Below are 19648 nucleotides of genomic sequence, written 5' to 3'. Positions count from 1 at the left end.
TTCCCCCTATTACTCGAATTTTGTATAACCTATGTCTAGGTTATGCACGCAATGTAATTTTTTTATTTATTTATTATTTATTTCAACACATAGATAATGGTACAAAGAGGCACCAAATACATATGCGCCACACAAATCTCATTCGATATGTATGAGGGCTGTGATACTGCCCGGGTGCCCAAACCGAAGCAGGTGTAATTTTTTTGTGGTTAGACATTTCAGGTATATTAGCGTATGAGTTCTGAGTTATATTTGCGTTGAGTACAATAAAGAACTGATCTGAATTCTATCTTCATCTTTCGATTAGTCAATGGGGTTAGAAGGAGCTCAAGGGTCGATAAGCATTGGAGTCTTGGTAGTTATTCATTGATCGGTGTGTCACTCTGGCACTAAATTTACCGGTCCATAAGCCAACACAAGTGAAGTAATCGACAACCGGATTGGACCGAGATCATACAACTGTGTTCCTATCATTACTGCCCACATGGGTCCCAACACAACCTCAAGCATCTATTTTTCTCGACATAACAGTTGGTGTTCTGATCTTAATTTATTACCAATTAGTCACTTTGATGTGGTGACGATTTGTAGCTTGAGGAAATAATTTTAGTGAGACAGCATTAATTAAGCTGGCCGATTTAGTCGTGAAGCTTTTAACTGTCTTTCTACACAACATCGTCAGCATAAACTACTAGAATTTCTAATGTATTTGGAAAAATTGTAGAAAATAAATTTAACTCGAAAGAGTGAATTCACACAATATATATTAGGTGTCACTGGTGAAAGTAAGGCGTGATAGTCTATAGTGATCCTAAAGTGTAAAAAAGAAAAAACTATCATACGCTAGTAATTCATCCACTTAGAAACCATAGTCTTTATTGTGTATGGTATCCAAAGTAACACAAAATTAGAACATTATATCAGTACTTGATCCCATTATTTGTAATTAGAATTAGTTAAGAATTTGAAATTCACTCACACTGTTGTTTTTGTTGATTTGACACAGATACAGACATTTTACTCAGATTATTCTTTACTGATTTGTTGTCACTGGGTTTTAGTTTGTGAGCAGGAGTGCCATTATTTTGATTTTTCGAATCTGGATTATTCGAAACTTGTTTGTCTTTCGAATTGGTCCATTCGAAGTTTTCTAAAATAGATTCGAAATGAGAACATTTCATTTTGCATATTGTCTACAACATAACTTGAAAACATTCTCAATGATATAAGTATACATAAAAGTAAGGTTTTCCTGATAGGGGTAGTGTTTACTGTTTGTTAAGCATGATAAATAAACGTCACGCTTTTTTTATCAGTATGTGATAGTAAGTTATAGTATCTGCATTACTTTGCCACACATTACTAATACCTAAAACATCTCCGAACTACACACTATCAGGAGACAAGTGTATTGAATAAGCCAAAGAAACAGATATAGACAGTGTCAACTTGGTTCACGCTACCTAGCAAGTGAGTTCATAGACAAGTACGGAAGATGTGAACACAACTACGCATATTAGGATTTACATAGCTGTTGGGTTGATCATTAAAGTGAATAAAGTTTAAATTAGAAACGGAAGAATAATCAAGTCCTATTTTCTAAGTGGTTTGTTTAACTGACAAATAATAATTAATCGTTAGATGATGAGAAAAACCAATCATCCCAACAGAAGTAAGCAAATATTTTAACATTAGTTTGGACTTTTTCTGAAAACCAAAATTACGTATGAAATATAACAATACAAAAGGATACCATTTTAAGAACAAAAACCAGAAGCCCCGACATATATTTTTCTCCTTGTTGTGAGTTGCTAGTATCTTTTTAAAATGAACAGATGACTTAAAAGGAATGACAACAAACATGTAGGACTTTTAGAATACTTCAACATAAAATATGCAGTCAGGCTTATATCTCTGAATCAGTGTGAAAACTTCGAAAAAAAATAGAACACTTGATTTGAGTATCAAAGAACAAACACTACACAGCAGAAGTTGATCATATCCTATAGAACTTTATATGACACTATGCTACTTTAAAATTTGGCCAAAATTTACTTCAGAAATTTAGTTAGATAATATGATCTCTAAAACCCTCAACGTCTACTTAGGTCCACATAGTATGATTTCAGTACGAAATTTGCAAACAACAGAGAGTGTGGATTAAGTTAAGCATTAAAAAGTGCTGTTAAATGCTTATATCAAGAGACTTAAAATATTACTGATACATAATGGCTAATTATGTTCATAACTTACAAGTCTACTATGCGGAATCGCTTAAACTGCAATTAATAAACTAGACTACTTGGGTGGTAATTACTGACTTATGCGCGAAAAATAAATCGATAAAACTTAACTTTATTACAGAAAGAATCTGTTTACCTGTTTGAATGCCGATATTTTCGGGAAACGAAGTTTGAACAGCCAATGAATTCTTAGGATATGCAACAGACTACAAATGAATATAATAGATTTCAACAGATGCTGAGTAAGAAAATGTACAACCAAATGTAAACAATAATACTGGAAAATATCTTTAAATTACATAAGGATCTGTTAACAACTACTGTAATTTAAACATCGTATTCAACATATGACCAATATAACTAAGTAAATGGATTGGCGATAGAACTAACCACTACGAATTTGTATCAATTTGTCACACCTCTGGATATTTACTGTGAGTAATAAATAACAAAGAAAACAAGATTTTCAAAAATGGACTAAATATAGTAAAATAGAGCACGATTTGACTGTCAAATAATACACTTAAGCTCGATAAGGAACACAAGTATAACTGATGGTATTAGAAGCTCATAAACAGTAATTTAGCGATACAAATAATCATGTCAGTAAGTTTTCATCTACGTATAAAATTTAAGTCAATAGTTAGTCAACCTTTATTTAAAAGATTTTGCTTTAATCTTCATAGACTGACTAAATATAGGATGTTAGATTGGGATTAGTTAAAGACCAGAAAAAGTGAAGTGATAAACATACTCAGTGGCATCAGTTCATATTATCAGATTAAATGTTGAGGTGGAAATGATCATAGGACAGTGAACTTTATTGACATAACAATTGCATGTAGGAAATGAAATTTAGCTTCATAATTATGAATATTATTCAAATCAACTAGTAAAAGGTAATGATATTAGTAATAAACGATATCCAATACTGTTTCTTTTGATGAAGCACAAAAAAATACAAATATCATTTCCATAAACACATACTTACAAAAATCCTATTTATCAAGATATTGATAATAATCATCACAACATATTGACTTACATCTGGCGCATTACAACCGGATGAAGATAGGAAAGCATACAAAGGATTATTTTGACTCTGTTTTTCAACCTCAGATGCAACAGACAAATATGGGACAAGCAATTCAGACTGTATGACGGCTTTTTGACTTAATGAATCCCTGTTTCGTTTTAATTCTGAGTAACATGGATGTTTTTGAATTTTAGTCAGCTTCGCTTCTTCTTGAGCGCGAACAAGTGATTCATATAAGTATTGTGTACGTTGAAATTCTTCCATCTGAAGAGAAACAAAAGTATGTGGTAGAATTAACAATATTTGGAATCAGTAGTCAGTTAGACTAGTCCTATTGCTTCGTGCATGCTTAAACGGTTGACGGTAATTTTGAAAACAGACAACGAACAAACTAGTCACATTTAATTTTAGTGTTGAGTATTCTACTGATAAGTTTAATTTTTTGAAATAATTCCAAATACTACTTACGTTAAATTATCTTTGGGTAATAACGTTATGATTTCCCGGTTGATTAGTAAATAAGCAAAGATAGATATTCAATTACGCCAAATGTGCAAGACGATACAATCTTGTCAACTTCCTATTGTTGATTTCACTAGTGATATACTCAAAAATTTTATTTCGACTGAATTGTAGCCGACTCCTTGTACTTTAAGTAAATACATTATCTCTCTAAACTGCCCCTAAAACCTTAGTCAGATATCGTGTATGTGAGTACAATGTAACCTCGTATCAGTCAGTTAGTCAGTAACAACATAGAACTTCGTACGTAAGTACATCAGTTCGAGTTGCCACACCACATTAGAACAGAGATGCAGTGGTCGATTCAAATCCCGTAGTGGTACAGGTAGTAAGAGTATAAGCAGTAATCGGAAACATTAGTGTTTGGAGATGTTATTTAGAGAGTATAAAACAGTGAAATAAATCTGGAAAGAAAATAAAGGACATGACGAATTCAGAAGATTAAAATTTGGGAGAACACAAAGAGTGGATGCACCTGCACCATTGCAAACGATTTTGAGCCATGTCATTCAGAGTCTCTAACCATCGGTTGCCATCATCTCGCGGTCCCCAACAAGGTAGTCTACACCTATCAATATGACTCAGTTTACTTGTCAGTGACTTTATGGATTTGTGCCATGTTTTGGTCTGGCCGCCCCTAACTTTCTTCCAACCTACTCCCACATCATAAAACATCGCACGTCGAGGCAGCCGGTGGTTGGGCATACGTAACACGTGTCACAGCCATCTCAACTGATCAAGTTTCACCACGTCATCAATCGATTTGCCATCCTTACCTAGTACCCGTTTCCTAACAACTCCGTTACTTACTCAATCGTCCCACGATATACGAGCAATGTTTCGAAGACACCTATGATCGAATACTAGTAACCTACGAATATCCTCTACTCTTACCGGCCACGTTTCACTGCCATAAAGTAGGACGGAACGAACTGCTGCGCAGTAAACACATCCTTTGGTTGATAGACGGATATCTCGCCTACGCCATAAATGACGCAAGTTGGCAAAAGCTGGTCGAGCCTTCTGTATCCGTGCTGAGATTTCGTCACACACCAGACCACAAAGGCTGATCAGACTTCCAAGATAAGTGAAGCGGTCGACACGCTCAACTACTTCACTCCCTATCATTAGTTCGGGTGTCGATGCAACGCAATCCTGAAGCAACATTTTGCATTTCCAGGGGGAGAATCGCATCCCGAACATACTTGCATTGTTGCTTTAAGTGGTCAGAAGACTGCATTTTGTCAGCATCTTCACCAAATAGAACTATGTCATCGGCATATTCTGAGTCAACAAGTGGAGACCGGGAAGACCAGTCAAATAGCAACGGAAATGTGGAGATACAACATGGCAGTACTGGGAATCAGCGAAACCCCTTGGACCCAAGCTTGACAACAAAGGCTAAATACGGGAGAGATACTGCTATACTCCGGCCACGAAGAGGAAAATGCTCCACACACTCAGAGAGTTGCTCTAATGTTGTCCAAAGTAGCACGAAATGCACTAGTAGGATGGGAATCTAACGGATCCAGAATCATCAAAGCATTATTCAAAACAAAGAAGGAGGGGATCACAATCAATATTATCAAATGTTATGCACCCACCAATGATACCAACGACGACATTTAAGATCAATTCTACGAGCAGCTGCAGTCAATCATAGAGAAGTGCCCAAGAAAGGACCTCACCATTCTGATGGGAGATCTAAACGCCAAAGTCGGAATAGACAACACCGGATATGAAGATATCGTGGGACGACATGGACTGACTGGGAGAGAGAAACGAAAACGGAGGAAGATTCGCAAATCTGTGTGCATTCAACAAATTGATCATAGGAGGCACAATATTTCCACACAAACGTATACACAGAGCTACATAGATCTCAACGGACCACACCACAGAGAACCAGATAGATCATATTTGCATTAATAAAAAATTCCGAAGGACAATGGAAGATGTGAGAACCAGGAGAGGAGCTGACATAGCTTCAGATCACCACCTAGTTGTAGCCAATTTAAAAATGAAGCTAAAGAAGAACCGGACAATCAGCACTACAAAGGTTCAATACTGCCTTCCTTCGAGATACTAACAAACTCAATGAATTCAAGATAGCTCACAACAACATGTTCCAAGCCTTACAAGATCTATGGAAGGGAGAAGAAACTACTATGGTGGACAACTGGAAAGGTACCAAAAAAGCTTTTTTTTATTGAGATCATGAACCGATTGATGTTAGAACACCACCTTTGGAAACCTGGAAGCACTGAACGGCCGTTTCGTCCTATTGTGGGACTCCTCAGCAGTGCGCATCCACGACTCCGCTCGCGGGATTCGAACCCAGGGCCTCCGGTCTCGCGCGCGAACGCTTAACCAGCTGGACCACAGAACCGGCATCCAATCTTGGACGCGCACTGCTGAGGAGTCCCACAATAGGACGAAACGGCCGTTCAGTGCTTCCAGGTTTCCAAAGGTGGTGTTCTAACATCAATCGGTTCATGATCTCAATCAAAAACTTAATAATCTCCACAAACCCTATACTAGTTATCAAAAGAGCATTAACTTCAACGTGTCAAGAGGTTCTGGGCCTCAAGAAGCATCATCATAAGGAATGGATCTCTATAGAAACACTGGACAGAATCAAAGAAAGGAAGAACAAGACAGCTATTAACAACAGCCGAACACGAGCAGAGAAATTCCAAGCACAAGCCGAGTACTTAGAAGCAAACAAGCAAGTGGAGAAAAGCATTAGATGGAAGAAAACAGAATGGCCATCAGACAAATCAAGAGCGGGAAAGCAGCAGGACCCGACAATATACCAGCTGAAGCACTGAAGTCAGACATCGAAATAACTACAAACATACTTCACCTTCTATTCAAAAAGATTTGGGAGGAGGAACAAGTGCCGATGGACTACAAATAAGAACACCTCATCAAGATTACAAAGAAAGGAGGTCTGAACAAATGTGAAAACTACAGAGGCATCACGCTACTGTCAATACCAGGGAAAGTCTTTAACAGAGTGTTGCTGAACTGGATGAAACACGCAGTAGACGCCAAACTTCGAGATCAACAAGCTGGATTCCATAAGGATCGGTCATGCACAGACCGAATTGCAACACTATGGATCATCGTCGAACAATCAATTGAGTGGAACTCGTCACTGTACATCAACTTCATTGCTTATGAAAGGCATTTGACAGTGTAGATGGGAGGACGTTATGGAAACTTCTTCGATACTACGGAGTTCCTGAGAAGATTGTCAAAATTATTCGGAACTCATACGACTTGGAATCCTGAAGGGAAGCGAAAAAGAGGAAGGCCAAAGAACACATTACGTCGGGAAATAGAAGCAGATATGAAAAGAATGAATAACAACTGGAAGGAGCTGGGAAAGATTGCCCAGGACAGAGTTTGATGGAGAATGCTGGTGAGCGGTCCATGCTCCTTCACAAGGAGTAACAGGCGTAAGTAAGTAAGTTGACTATCATTAAGTAGGACCCTAAGAGGTTTCCTTGCAGCGTCTTTCCTACGTCCAGTAAGACGTAGACAAATACGCACTCGCATTGGAGCATGATCTGAGTATAAGCATATGCTCCAGAATGAGCGACAATCTTCTATCGAGCCCCTCCATCAGTGGCTGATAGCAATGTGATCTAGTTGGGTCCAACGTTGGGACAAATTAAGGGGTCGCCATGTCAAAAGATGTTTTTCCTTATGCGTAAAGTTGGTGTTTGCAAGAAACAGGCGGTTATCTGAGCATAGCTGCAACAGACGGTCGCCACTATTTGTTCTTTGGGCCGCGATACCATACGATCCACTCATGTGTCTTTCCTTTCTACTTAGTTTACTTACTTGAGCATTAGTCATCAGCCACTATTAGTACATCCGAGCGCCTAACGTTTTGGAGGTCGGGAAGCTTTCTGTAAAACTCATCTTTTACACCATCTGAGCTGCAATCAGTGGGAGAGTGGGCAGAGACGACGAAGAGGCAATGACGAATGTCCCTATCTTTCTGAGTCCGTACCGTTCCGTTTAGTCGGATAGCGCACAAAAGACTGCCTACTGGGATCCAGTCTAAGAGAGCTGGTCCTGCCTTATGACTCGATGCTATACCTACGCCAGCGAGGCCACGGGAAGCAGCATCAGGGCTTCCAGATACACGAAGCGTGAATCGAGATGGTTCTTAACTTTGATATGGTGAGGTCAAGTGAATGACGATACTCGGATCCTGTGTGCGCGTTTTGGAGACACAGCACACATCTATGGCGCGAGATTCTGAAGTCCTGGCTAAGGAGACCTGTTGTCTTATTTGGCACAGTGTTCGGACGTTAAAAGCTCCTATGTGTAGTTTAGAGCGTGGTTTCAGGAGACCAGGAATAACGTTCCACGTACTCGAATCGTTTGCATTAGCGGTGCGAGGTGATAAAGAGGCGTGAGAAGGGATAGTCATGGAGATGAGAGAGGTATTTGGAAGTGTAGGAGGGATTTGAATGTGACTGACTTGGCCTCGTGTTCTGTTACAGGTATGAGGGCTGATGTCAATTCCCGACTGCGCGCACCGTGGAAGGGTATTTCTTGAGGAACCTGAAAAGGAAGTCGGATTAGTGTTGGTCTTAACGACCTGGGAGCGTGGCCGCGGAGCCCAAGGGACAACTGATTGAGGCCAGTCACGCACGGAATTTTTGTGGGAAGTTCTTAACGAGTTAGCTCCGTTCTTCAAAGGACCTTACCGCCAGAAACGGAAATCCGTGAGGTAAGGTGAGGTGTGACATTTTTAGGGTCCACCTTTTCCAACCCCTTCCTTCTTTGTGAGAAGGCAGCATCGCTGCAGATGCTGGTTGTTAGAGGGGAACACCTTATTGCCGTCACACCCCTCTAAAGTCAGCAGTACGACTTTGCCCTCAGACCTTGAGTTGCTGCTTTCAGTTTTAACGTTCTCCAATTGGCCTCCCTGGTATTGTAGAACCTGCAGGAACATATGTTCCAGCCAATATAGCTCGGTTGGGTCATCACGATAGACAAGTCCGACCACCACGTCAAGGTAGCAGCTACGGTCGGGGTAACCCCGTACAGTAATTTATCAATTAGTGTCGTCATCGACGTAGAGCCTGTCACAGATGTGCATTAGCCCAAGTTGTTATACAAATTAGCACAATATGAAATCAACAAGGTGTATAGTAAAACAGATCAAAACAATATAGTAACAACGGCGATAAAAAAAGACTAAGTAGAAATGTTTATATGAGGGATTCAAAATCAATGGATAAAGAGCTGACGTATCTGAGACATTGTGAACGATTATGAGCCATATCATAAAAAGTTCCATGCTACTGATCGAAGATATCACGGTTATTGCAAAAACACTAACGAGGTAGTCCGAATCTACCAACGTGACTTAGACCAAGTCAATGATTTCAATGACTTATTCCATAAATTGGTTAGGCCTCCTCAAACTTTCCTCCGATCTAATCCTATAACAACTGAAATCTCCTACTGAGGTCAATTAGCCAGTCTATTGTCAGAGTATTATCGTATTTTACTAAAATGGCAAATCATTTATTTTCGTATTATAACAATTCATTCTAACTAGAGTTAGTTTAGCAGCAAAATATTTTATTTGTAGAGATAAACAGGAACCCGACTGATTTGCCGATGTCACAAGTAACAGCATTGAAAGTAACATTACCAATAGGTGAAATTTCATAATGATAATTATTCTTCTAACAGTAATATGTTGAAACAACCAATTCAAGTGGTATAGCTCATATCTGTAACCATAAACGTATCTAAAAAATAATTTCAACGATGTACTAACCTCCAGGAAATCAACACGTAGAAAACGCAAGTAAGAGTACGTGAAAGATAAAATTCGTATGAACTTAAGTAAAATGTATTTGAATAACATTGGATGATAAAAATATTTAATATTAAAACTAATACTCATACATCTTTTGCTATCTTTCGAGCATTTTCAACCTCGGCCATTTGTTGTAATCGAAGACGTTCACGTGAGATACGCTCTTCTTCCATTTTCTCTTCCATAAGGAGTCTTGCTTTCTCTTCTTCTTTTAGACGACGTTTTTCTTCGATTTGTTTCAAATTTATCAACTAAAACATAGACAATAAACGAATCATAAAATTTCTAACGAGTATTTCTAATCTATTTTCCGAATGTTTGATGTTGATAGCCTAATAAGATATTGGTGTTGATGAGCAAAGGAAATGAGGCATATCATAGAACTATATAATTTACTTCAGTTAAAGACAATAGTTTAATAGAATGAAAACCAGCTATAGTAACTACAAAAATCAATCACAGAGATTATTTTAACAGGAATTTCGATTCCAGATGGAAAGTTTTTGAACAAAATGACTAGTATGAGATGGTCATACTTCCAATCTCCAATACATATGATTAAGCTTGGAAATTATTATTGGACAAGTTTGTGAAGATAATGAAACCAACTTATACAGTCAGCCTTTTATTACAAAAAAACATGTGAGATTACTCTAAAAGTGTATATGCTGATGGATGAATGATTCCTCGGGAAAATAACTACAAAACAACAATTAGCATAAAAATATCCCACGAATCCACTTTTAATACTGATGTCTTTATTTGATGAGTATAAACCAATAGCATTAATTGTCAAATAATGTATCTTACAATGTAAAACTTTAGGTTCAACAATGTTCAAAACACCCTGAAATAATGTATTAACAGTTTGCTAGTTCATAAAAACCAACAAAGTTCAGATTGTACACTTTGTTTTAACTGAGACTTGTGATCACTAAAACACAGATCAATATTTATGACATAACAATGAACTTTTTGACGTAATAACTTTGAAGATAAATTTTTGGAGCCTAAGATGGTTCTTGCTAGAGCACAGGCAGATCCAAATAATAGATTTAAAATAACAGAATGTATGCTCAACATTTTATTTGTCTAACACATTCGGATTAAATTTATGATAGCATCTGGGCTTCACTAAAAAAGCCCATAAGCCAAGAGTGGAGGATTATGTCGGATGTTTACTTATTAATTAATTTTCCTTTAGTTAGTTGTAAATTTTTGACTTAGTATGTAAAATATTAGCATAACGTCAATCGAAAAATTTTCATGTGACAGTAATTAAATACAAAAACGATAAAATAGTAGAAAGTATGTTCCAAAACTCACCTGTGCATACCACAAATGTACTATGATATACATTTTTTCCTAAGCTAAATGATGATGACTTAATGATCCAGTGTACTCATCATTACCTTTTCAATCCACTATAATTTACTATTCACAAGAACTCTTCATATTGACTTATCAAATAGCAGATGCAAACTGACTGTACACTTGTTTATGATGTACTACAATTATTCCTTTGCTTATAATCATATTAGGTTTCACAAACAACTAAAATGAGTTGTACTTAGAATAAATAAAACCGTAGACAGCGAATGGATTCGTAACTACATTATAGAATGATAATCTGTTGGTAGACCCAGTTACTAACTCCGCCTGAAGTCCCTCCAGGGGCTACTGCCGGTCCCAAGCCCGGATAAAGGAGGAGGGTTGGGCATGGGGTTAGCGTCCCCATCCCGTAGAAAACTAACTCGCCAAAAAACGCTAACCAGAAAAAATTATTCAAACCTTTTAAACTCTGCCCTGGGACTCAGAAGGTCTTCATTTAGAAGAACTATGACGCCTCATGATGAAAGCCGAATTCCTTCGGTAGTTACGAGGCCGATGCCCCTTTTGACAACCAGAGCGACCATTTATTTAGATACATGGAATGTTCGTTTATTATTATTATTTATTTAGACCCAGTTACTAATTAGCATCCAGATAACCACATAAACACCACGCACAAAACTGATAGTCTTGAAATAGAAACATTTATAAGCCTTAAAGGTAAAGGCATAGAGTTTTAAAGATAATCTTTACGATCATCTAAGACGAAAGTATACTCAACACTCATAAAAGACTAAATAGACACACAAAAGTTATGGACTGTTGAATTGGCTATCGCTAAATACATAGCAGGAAGGATTTCTGGTACGTTAACATTCAGTCAGTCAGAAACAAGATCATTGACTATAAAAAATGATTTGGAAGTTTTATATTTATCTACTGTTGTGCGACAATTAGCTCCCGATCTGGATGGTATAAGTAAGAAACCCCAGAAAATCTTACTTCCATACTTAGTTTGAAATTTTTTATTAATGAATAGTATTATATTCCGACTTAAGCTTTCTCTAATAATAATGTATGTATTCCCAAAAACGTTTTGTGATTGGTAATTCACGACTTTATTTTAAGTGTGACGCTTCCCATTTAACCTTATTTTTCAACGATTCCCAAGAGCTTGTTAACCCAGTAGTCCATTCATAAGTCAGAAACCTATTTTTTGCCTAAAAATGTAAATAAAAATATAACCCGTTTATAATGCTAAATACATTATTGCGCTTTTACCTGTTTTGGATTACTTCTAGTCACCTAGTTTTGAAAAATACTGGTGAGGAGAATGAGATAACCAAGTTGCGAGTACAATTATTTAGAAACTATGAGAGGAGAATAGTAATTTTGAAGATTATTTCGTTTCAGTCATAACAAATTCAGTGGTTATGATTCACCGAAATTCATAACTTTGTTAACAAGACTCTCGGGCATAAATCCAATCTGTTTACCACACATTTTATGATGAACATTATTGATGATATAAAAAATTATTTAAAATCTATATTAATAGTATCTGACGTCATGTTTGAGTAAATAAAGTTAGATGATCAATGAAAACAAATGGTTAGTGGTTGTAACTAGCTTTTGGTTTTTCAGAGATTACTGAAAGGTTGTGTGTTTTGTGAGTTCGACTAGATTCCGGGTGTATGCAGTGTTTGCAAGACACAAACAGCAAAACCAAAATCAAAAAACGAATCGTTCATCGGAGAACAATCAGATGGAAAGAACAAAATTAAAGACCAAAAGATTGTTAATGTTTGATCACCGATATCATTACATTGACGTGATAGTACTACTGCTAGATATGGAGCGTAACACAAATAGATATACAATCTTGTAAAAATTTAGAAGTTTAAATGGTCCTTTAGCGATTGAAGCATTCTGTTTACGACCAGTAGGTCATAAGTTTAAACCGTGCTTTAACTACTTCGGTCTAGCTGAGTAGTATTACAAACATTCATACAAACACACTTCAAGTATAACTTTTTTTTCCTCATATTTTATCTGGATCCAAGTAAGTTTTGAAAATGCCTTTTTCACCAGTCTTTTAAAATATCTACAGAAACTTACTTACTTACACATGTTACTCCCAATGGAGCATAGGCCGCTGACCAGCATTCTCCAACCCACTCTGTCCTGGGCCTTCTTTTCTAGTTCCATCCAATTCTTGTTCATTTTTCTCAAGTCTATTTCCATTTCTCGGCGTAATGTGTTCTTTGGTCTTCCTCTTTTCCTTTGGCCTTGAGAATTCCAAGTGAGGGCTTGTCTTGTGACGCAGTTCGGTGCTTTCCTCAGTGTGTGTCCTATTCACTTCCACTGCTTCTTCCTGATTTCTTCCTCCGCTGGGATCTGGTTTGTCCTCTCCCACAGTACGTTGTTGCTAATAGTGTCCGGCCAATGGATCTGAAGTATTTTGCGTAGACAATTGTTAATAAACAACTGTATTTTCTGGATGATGGCTTTCGTAGTTCTCCAGCTTTCTGCCCCATACAGTAGAACTGTCTTGACATTTGTATTGAAAATCCTGACCTTGGTGTTGGTTGACAGTTGCTTTGAGTTCCAGATGTTCCTCAGTTGTAAATATGCTGCTCTTGCTTTACCGATCCGCGCCTTCACATCTGCATCAGATCCACCACCCTGTTCATCAATGATGCTGCCCAAATATGTAAAGGTTTTCACATCTTCCAAATCTTCTCCGTCAATTGTGATTGGATTGGTGCATTCTGTGTTGTATCGGAGAACCTTGCTTTTCCCTTTGTGTATATTGAGACCTACTGCTGCTGAGGCTGCTGCCACACTGGTCGTTTTCTCCTGCATTTGTTGTTGCGTTTGGGATAGAAGGGCCAGATCATCTGCGAAGTCTAGATCGTCCAACTGCATCCTAGATGTCCATTGTATCCCGCGCTTCCCTTCAGACGTTGACGTCTTCATGATCCATTCGATCACCAGGAGAAAGGGAAAAGGTGAGAGTAAGCAACCTTGCCTAACACCGGTCTTCACTTCAAACGACTTTGTCAACTGTCCTCCATGCACGATTTTGCAGTGTAATCCATCATATGAACTCTCTATGATATTGACTATCTTCTGAGGCACGCCATAGTGTCGAAGAAGTTCCCATAGTGTTGTTTTGTCCACGCTATCAAATGCCTTTTCATAGTCAATGGAGTTGATGTAGAGTGATGAATTCCATTCAATTGATTGTTCCACAATGATCCGTAGAGTTGCGATTTGGCCTGTACACGATCTATCCTTACGGAATCCTGCCTGTTGGTCACGAAGTTGAGCGTCTACGCAGTCCTTCATCCTGTTTAACAATACCCTGTTGAAGACTTTTCCCGGTATTGAGAGAAGAGTGATGCCCCTGTAGTTATCACACTTGCTGAGATCGCCTTTCTTTGGTATTTTGATCAGAAGTCCTTCTTTTCAGTCTGTTGGTACTTGTTCCTCATCCCAAATCTTATTGAAGAGAACGTGGAGTATCCTTGCAGTTGCCGCTACGTCTGCCTTTAGTGCCTCTGCTGGGATGTTGTCCGGTCCTGCTGCTTTGCCACTCTCGAGTTGTCTGATGGCCATGCTGATTTCTTCAATTGTTGGTGGGCCAACATTGATTGGGAGGTCCGTGGGTGCTGCTTCGATGTTGGGTGGGTTCAGTGGAGCTGGTCGATTCAACAGTTCTTTGAAGTGTTCTACCCACCTGTTTTGTTGCTCTTCAATGTTGGTGATTACCTTGCCCTCTTTGCTTTTCATTGGTCGTTCTGGTTTGCGGCGATTTCCAGAGAGTTTCTTTGTCGTGTCATACAATTGTCTCATGTTTCCTTCTCTTGCAGCCTTTTCCGCCGTCGTTGCTAAATCTTCCACATATTTACGTTTGTCGGTTCTGATGCTCCTCTTCACTTGTTTGTTTATTTCCGTGTATTCAGCTTGTGCCTTGGCTTTTTCTGCTCTTGTTCGACTGGTATTGATTGCTGCCTTCTTGTTCCTCCTTTCTTGAATCTTATCCAGTGTGTCAACAGTGATCCATTCCTTGTGATGGTACTTCTTGTGACCCAGGATCTCATGACATGTTGAAGTGATTGCTTTTTTGATCCCCTTCCAGTTGCTCTCCACAGTAGTTCCTTCTCCATTGAGTAGATCATGAAAGGCCTGGAACTTGTAACTGAGGACTATCTTGAATTCGTTGAGTTTGTTAGTATCCTGAAGAAAGGCCGTATTGAACTTTTGTGATATTGTCCGCCCCATTGTCCAGTGCTTCTTGAGTTTCAATTTCATCTTGGCGACCAGCAAGTGATGATCTGATGCTATATCAGCTCCTCTCTTGGTTCTCACGTCCTCTATAGTCCTCCTGAACGTTTTGTTAATGCAAATATGGTCGATTTGGTTTTGTGTAGAGTGATCCGGTGAAGTCCATGTGGTTTTGTGTATGCGTTTATGTGGGAATATGGTGCCACCTATGACCAGCTTATTGAAGGCACATAGATTTGCAAATCTCTCACCATTTTCGTTCCTTTCTCCCAGTCCGTGACGTCCCATGATGTCTTCATATCCAGTGTTGTCCGTTCCAACCTTGGCGTTGAAATCTCCCATCAGAATGGTCAGGTCCTTTGTTGGGCACTTCTCGACGATTGACTGCAGCCTATTGTAGAATTGATCTTTAGCGTCTTCATTGTAGTCGTTGGTAGGCGCATAGCATTGGATGATGTTCATTGAAATACCCTCTTTCTTTGTTTTGAACGAGGCTTTGATGATCCTTGGTCCATGAGATTCCCATCCCATAAGTGCATTTTGTGCTCGTTTGGACAGCATCAATGCAACTCCTTGTGTATGTGGTGCATTTTCTTCTTCATGGCTGGAGTATAACAGGAGCTCTCCTGTAGTTAGTCGTTGTTGTCCAACTTGTGTCCAATGTGTTTCACTGATCCCAAGTACCTCTAGCTTGTATCTTCTCATTTCTGCAGCAATTTGGAAGGTTCTCCCGGTGTCCCACATTGTAAGAACATTCCATGTATCTAAATAAATGGTCGCTCTGGTTGTCAAAAGGGGCATCGGCCTCGTAACTACCGAAGGAATTCGGCTTTCATCATGAGGCGTCATAGTTCTTCTAAATGAAGACCTTCTGAGTCCCAGGGCAGAGTTTAAAAGGTTTGAATAATTTTTTCTGGTTAGCGTTTTTTGGCGAGTTAGTTTTCTACGGGATGGGGACGCTAACCCCATGCCCAACCCTCCTCCTTTATCCGGGCTTGGGACCGGCAGTAGCCCCTGGACGGACTCCAGGCGAAGTTATCTACAGAAAGCTTACATTATAATGACAATTATTACGGACAGAGGTAAAGGACTTAATATATCTAATTTAAAACTTACTCTAGTTTCGTGAGCAAGTCGCGCACGTTCAGCGGATTCCAAGGAATCTATATACAGTTGTTGAGTAAAACCTCGAACACGATTAAAACCAACCTTCCAGGGTTGGTTAGGAGTATCCATTTTTCTAGATGATGCATGGAAATCGTTGGTAACAGTTGAATCAGGTAAAAAGAAACCTGACGACATAAAATGACTAGCCGAAGGATGTGATGCCAATGCGCTGTTAGATGGATTGCTATTTCAAACAAATTTTTAAAATAGAAATAGACGTGCTTGTGTAATACTGAAAAGATAAAACAGGAAATTGTTTTGAAGCACAGTAAAATCATAGTGTGAATGGAGGATAACATTGTGAATATATTACTTTTCGGAAATACCCTGTATGTATTCGAGAAAAGTTCATTCTTCCAATATCCAGCTAATACAAGCAAACGTATTTTAAAAGACTCACTTCGATATACTTAATCCATGAAATTCATTTGAGTTGTCACAATGTCCGCAGTTATTTGAAGAAGATCCTGACTGAATTTTATTGAATTCGCACTCCTTTTGCAGTTCCTGAAGATTTTTGCCTCGCATAAGTTGTTGCTCTTTCAGTTGTTCATCTAATGCAGCCTTCCACTGCCGACGATTTTCTTCCTGAAACATAAGTTGACTTCTCAAATAAAATATGAAAATATATCCTAGGAGACTGGAAACTATTTTATTTGCTTTTGAAACTCCTTAAACGGTTCCACTAATTACATCAAATCCTCTTTTAAATACATTTTTTAATATATGTTCAACCTTGAGCTGAAATCGATTAGGACATTTCGTTGTGATTTTTTCTCATGCAGTAAGACACAAACAAACAACACCGCAAGAAAACATAACTGAAGTTTAAACATGTGCTTGGAAAAAATGACAGTTTTCAATCAGCCCTAGAAAGTGGTGGATGGAAGTTTTACCTTTGTACCCACAATTGGTTTGATAACAGAGAACCAGACAGTGTAGCTTTCTACATCTACCGTCGGACTTGCAGGAAACAAACGGTTAAACGAGCGTATTGAAAACAGTGTTAGAATCCCAAAATCTCCAACTTCATTTCTTGCTGGTAATCTGTCTGTCTGTGTTATAACTAGTTCCTGTCTGATGAAAAATGTGATGCTAACACGATCAGAATCGCAGAAAAGCGTCAGGGTATGGGGAAAAAGATGTGAAATTCTATGTGACTCCATGAAATTTGTGTACTGCTGTGAGGGAAAGTGTATTTTTATGACTAATTCATTCAAACTCAATCAACAGATTACAGGTTCAAGTCGCAAGTCATATACTTCGAGTCGAGCGTATAGGTATTATTACCCTTCGAAACATGAATATCTCAAAGTCAAGTACGTGAATCTGTACTGGATAAATCAGTCACAGGTGAGGTTTACGAAACGGTATAAATTGGTATTTCATAACATAAAGCTTGAAGGTAGGTCAGTAAGCTAATAATAAGCACACATGAAAACAATGTTACCTCCTAGGTATTTATAAATCAGTCAAAAATAATACCTAGAGAGTGATAGCAAATGAAATATATTTTTACAGTCTTAAGTAATCTATAAAGAAAAGGTTGCATACTTGTTTTGACAAATGAGCATCTTGTCCAGAACCAAAAGCCATAGGAGTAAGAGCAGGAATATTATCTATCCGATTGTCGCTAATTGTGTTCGAATTAGACAGTTTTCCTGTGGACTCGGGATTAGGTTTACCGGTTGGGAAATCGACTTTGGTATCCGAAACAACATTTGAAGCTTCTATTTTCCGGAAATTAGGTGTATCCAAGCAACCAGGTTGTTTATCCCATATGTTGTGAGTGATTTGAGTTGACAAGTTAGCTATGAATAAAACAGTAGTATGATTAAACACTAATCTGATACATATTTGGGACCTTATTATCGATAAACACTACTTACCTTCATCTCCACTCCACTGATGTTTGTTTTTTTCTGAGACTGACATGGCGCATTGGCTTAGTTTGCTGTTTGGATCGGGCATCTTCGAATCTAAAGGACTTTTAGGAGCATTCTGGGAGATGCAAACCAAGCTCTTGAAATGAGAGAAAAGTATTTACATACCTGCTGTGTTGTATCCTGTGACACTAGAAAATAGTGAGGGAGGGAGCATAATCTTACCATTGGCTCCAAGCTTTGATTTAGCGTCTAGATATACTGAAGTGAGAACTTTTACCAAGGATGATTGCGGAAGCTTATCACGGTTCAAGTCGATGACATCCCTTAAGACGGAATCTATAATGGCTTCATTATCTGAGGGCTTTGACTTTAACGCCAACTAAGTACAAGAACTGTTTTAGTCAAAGTTTAGTCTTACTGATCCGAAGGCAGTCCCATTTTCATGTATTCCCTGTCTAATTCCATTTTGACCTAACCATGACACTCAAACATATACACCACATACGTGAGAAATATCCTTGAATGTCCTTCAGTTGTTTCTGAGATATGGTCGAAATAACGTTTGACGTTTTTGACTTCTTCATTTATTATACGAATATTTGCAGTTTAGTGTTGGGGATATTTTAAGTTTATATGGAAATTCCCCTTTATTCTCACGGTTATTTCATATATTATGAGGGAATCTACGAAGCCAGCCAAGAACACGTCACTTCAAACGACAGCTATTACTGTCGTTACAAAAATCATTGAATATACATGTCACTATAGCTTTTACAGGAGGCGTTGGATACGATGAAGGTCAGTAGTGTAACGCAAAATTATTCACTTGTCAGGCATCCCATTTTTCTTGAAAGATAGTATGTCGATTATCCGTGTTGAACCTTTATTTAAAGTAGATTTCTTTGTAAATTCAGTGTTTCCCAGAGTTAACCAATCGGAATATATATCCCATTTCACTAAGTCCATCAAATCCGAAATTAGATTCAGTTTCGGTTTGGAAAGAACAGGAAGCTAAGTGGCCTGTGTTAGTCTTGGCAGTGATGATCTCTTAGTTGACCCAACTTTCTATCGAAAGAATTGACAGATGGAGCTCCAACCACGTGTTGAGGCATTGAATTCCACTGACAAGTAATTTGTTCTGGGCTTGTCAACCTTTTTGGAGTGCCCTCGCAAATTTCCTGTTTTAGAAGACAATGAAGATGGGAGAATACCAGGTGCAAATGTATCACCAAGTAATCTGAAAACTGTAATCAAGTCGCCTCTAGTTCTTTGGTATGATAGTGGGAATAGGTGTAACGATAAATAAATCCCTAAA

At 38.4% G+C, this 19648-nt stretch overlaps 1 protein-coding gene across 1 annotated transcript in view; it reads right to left on the bottom strand.

Annotated features, from left to right (window-relative positions):
* The window catches only part of MS3_00007491 (uncharacterized protein), a 56696-nt gene extending 37544 nt beyond the window's left edge, over positions 1-19152 (bottom strand). Inside the window, exons 1-12 of the mRNA XM_051215774.1 lie at positions 18839-19152; positions 18752-18804; positions 18556-18712; positions 18499-18521; positions 18337-18469; positions 18002-18258; positions 16848-17035; positions 16397-16631; positions 9748-9909; positions 3289-3543; positions 2380-2449; positions 980-1150 (exon numbers count right to left, since the gene is read on the bottom strand). Of these exons, the coding sequence (XP_051066310.1) occupies positions 980-1150; positions 2380-2449; positions 3289-3543; positions 9748-9909; positions 16397-16631; positions 16848-17035; positions 18002-18258; positions 18337-18469; positions 18499-18521; positions 18556-18712; positions 18752-18804; positions 18839-18917 (1783 nt within the window). The 5' untranslated portion in view covers positions 18918-19152. The remainder of the gene's footprint in view (positions 1-979; positions 1151-2379; positions 2450-3288; positions 3544-9747; positions 9910-16396; positions 16632-16847; positions 17036-18001; positions 18259-18336; positions 18470-18498; positions 18522-18555; positions 18713-18751; positions 18805-18838) is intronic.
* Between the last annotated feature and the right edge of the window lie 496 nt (positions 19153-19648).

This window comes from Schistosoma haematobium, chromosome 4 (genome assembly GCF_000699445.3).
Source record: "Schistosoma haematobium chromosome 4, whole genome shotgun sequence".
NCBI lineage: Eukaryota > Metazoa > Platyhelminthes > Trematoda > Strigeidida > Schistosomatidae > Schistosoma > Schistosoma haematobium.
The sequence above is the reverse complement of the archived record's forward strand: the minus strand, read 5'-3'. Positions and strand labels throughout refer to the sequence as shown.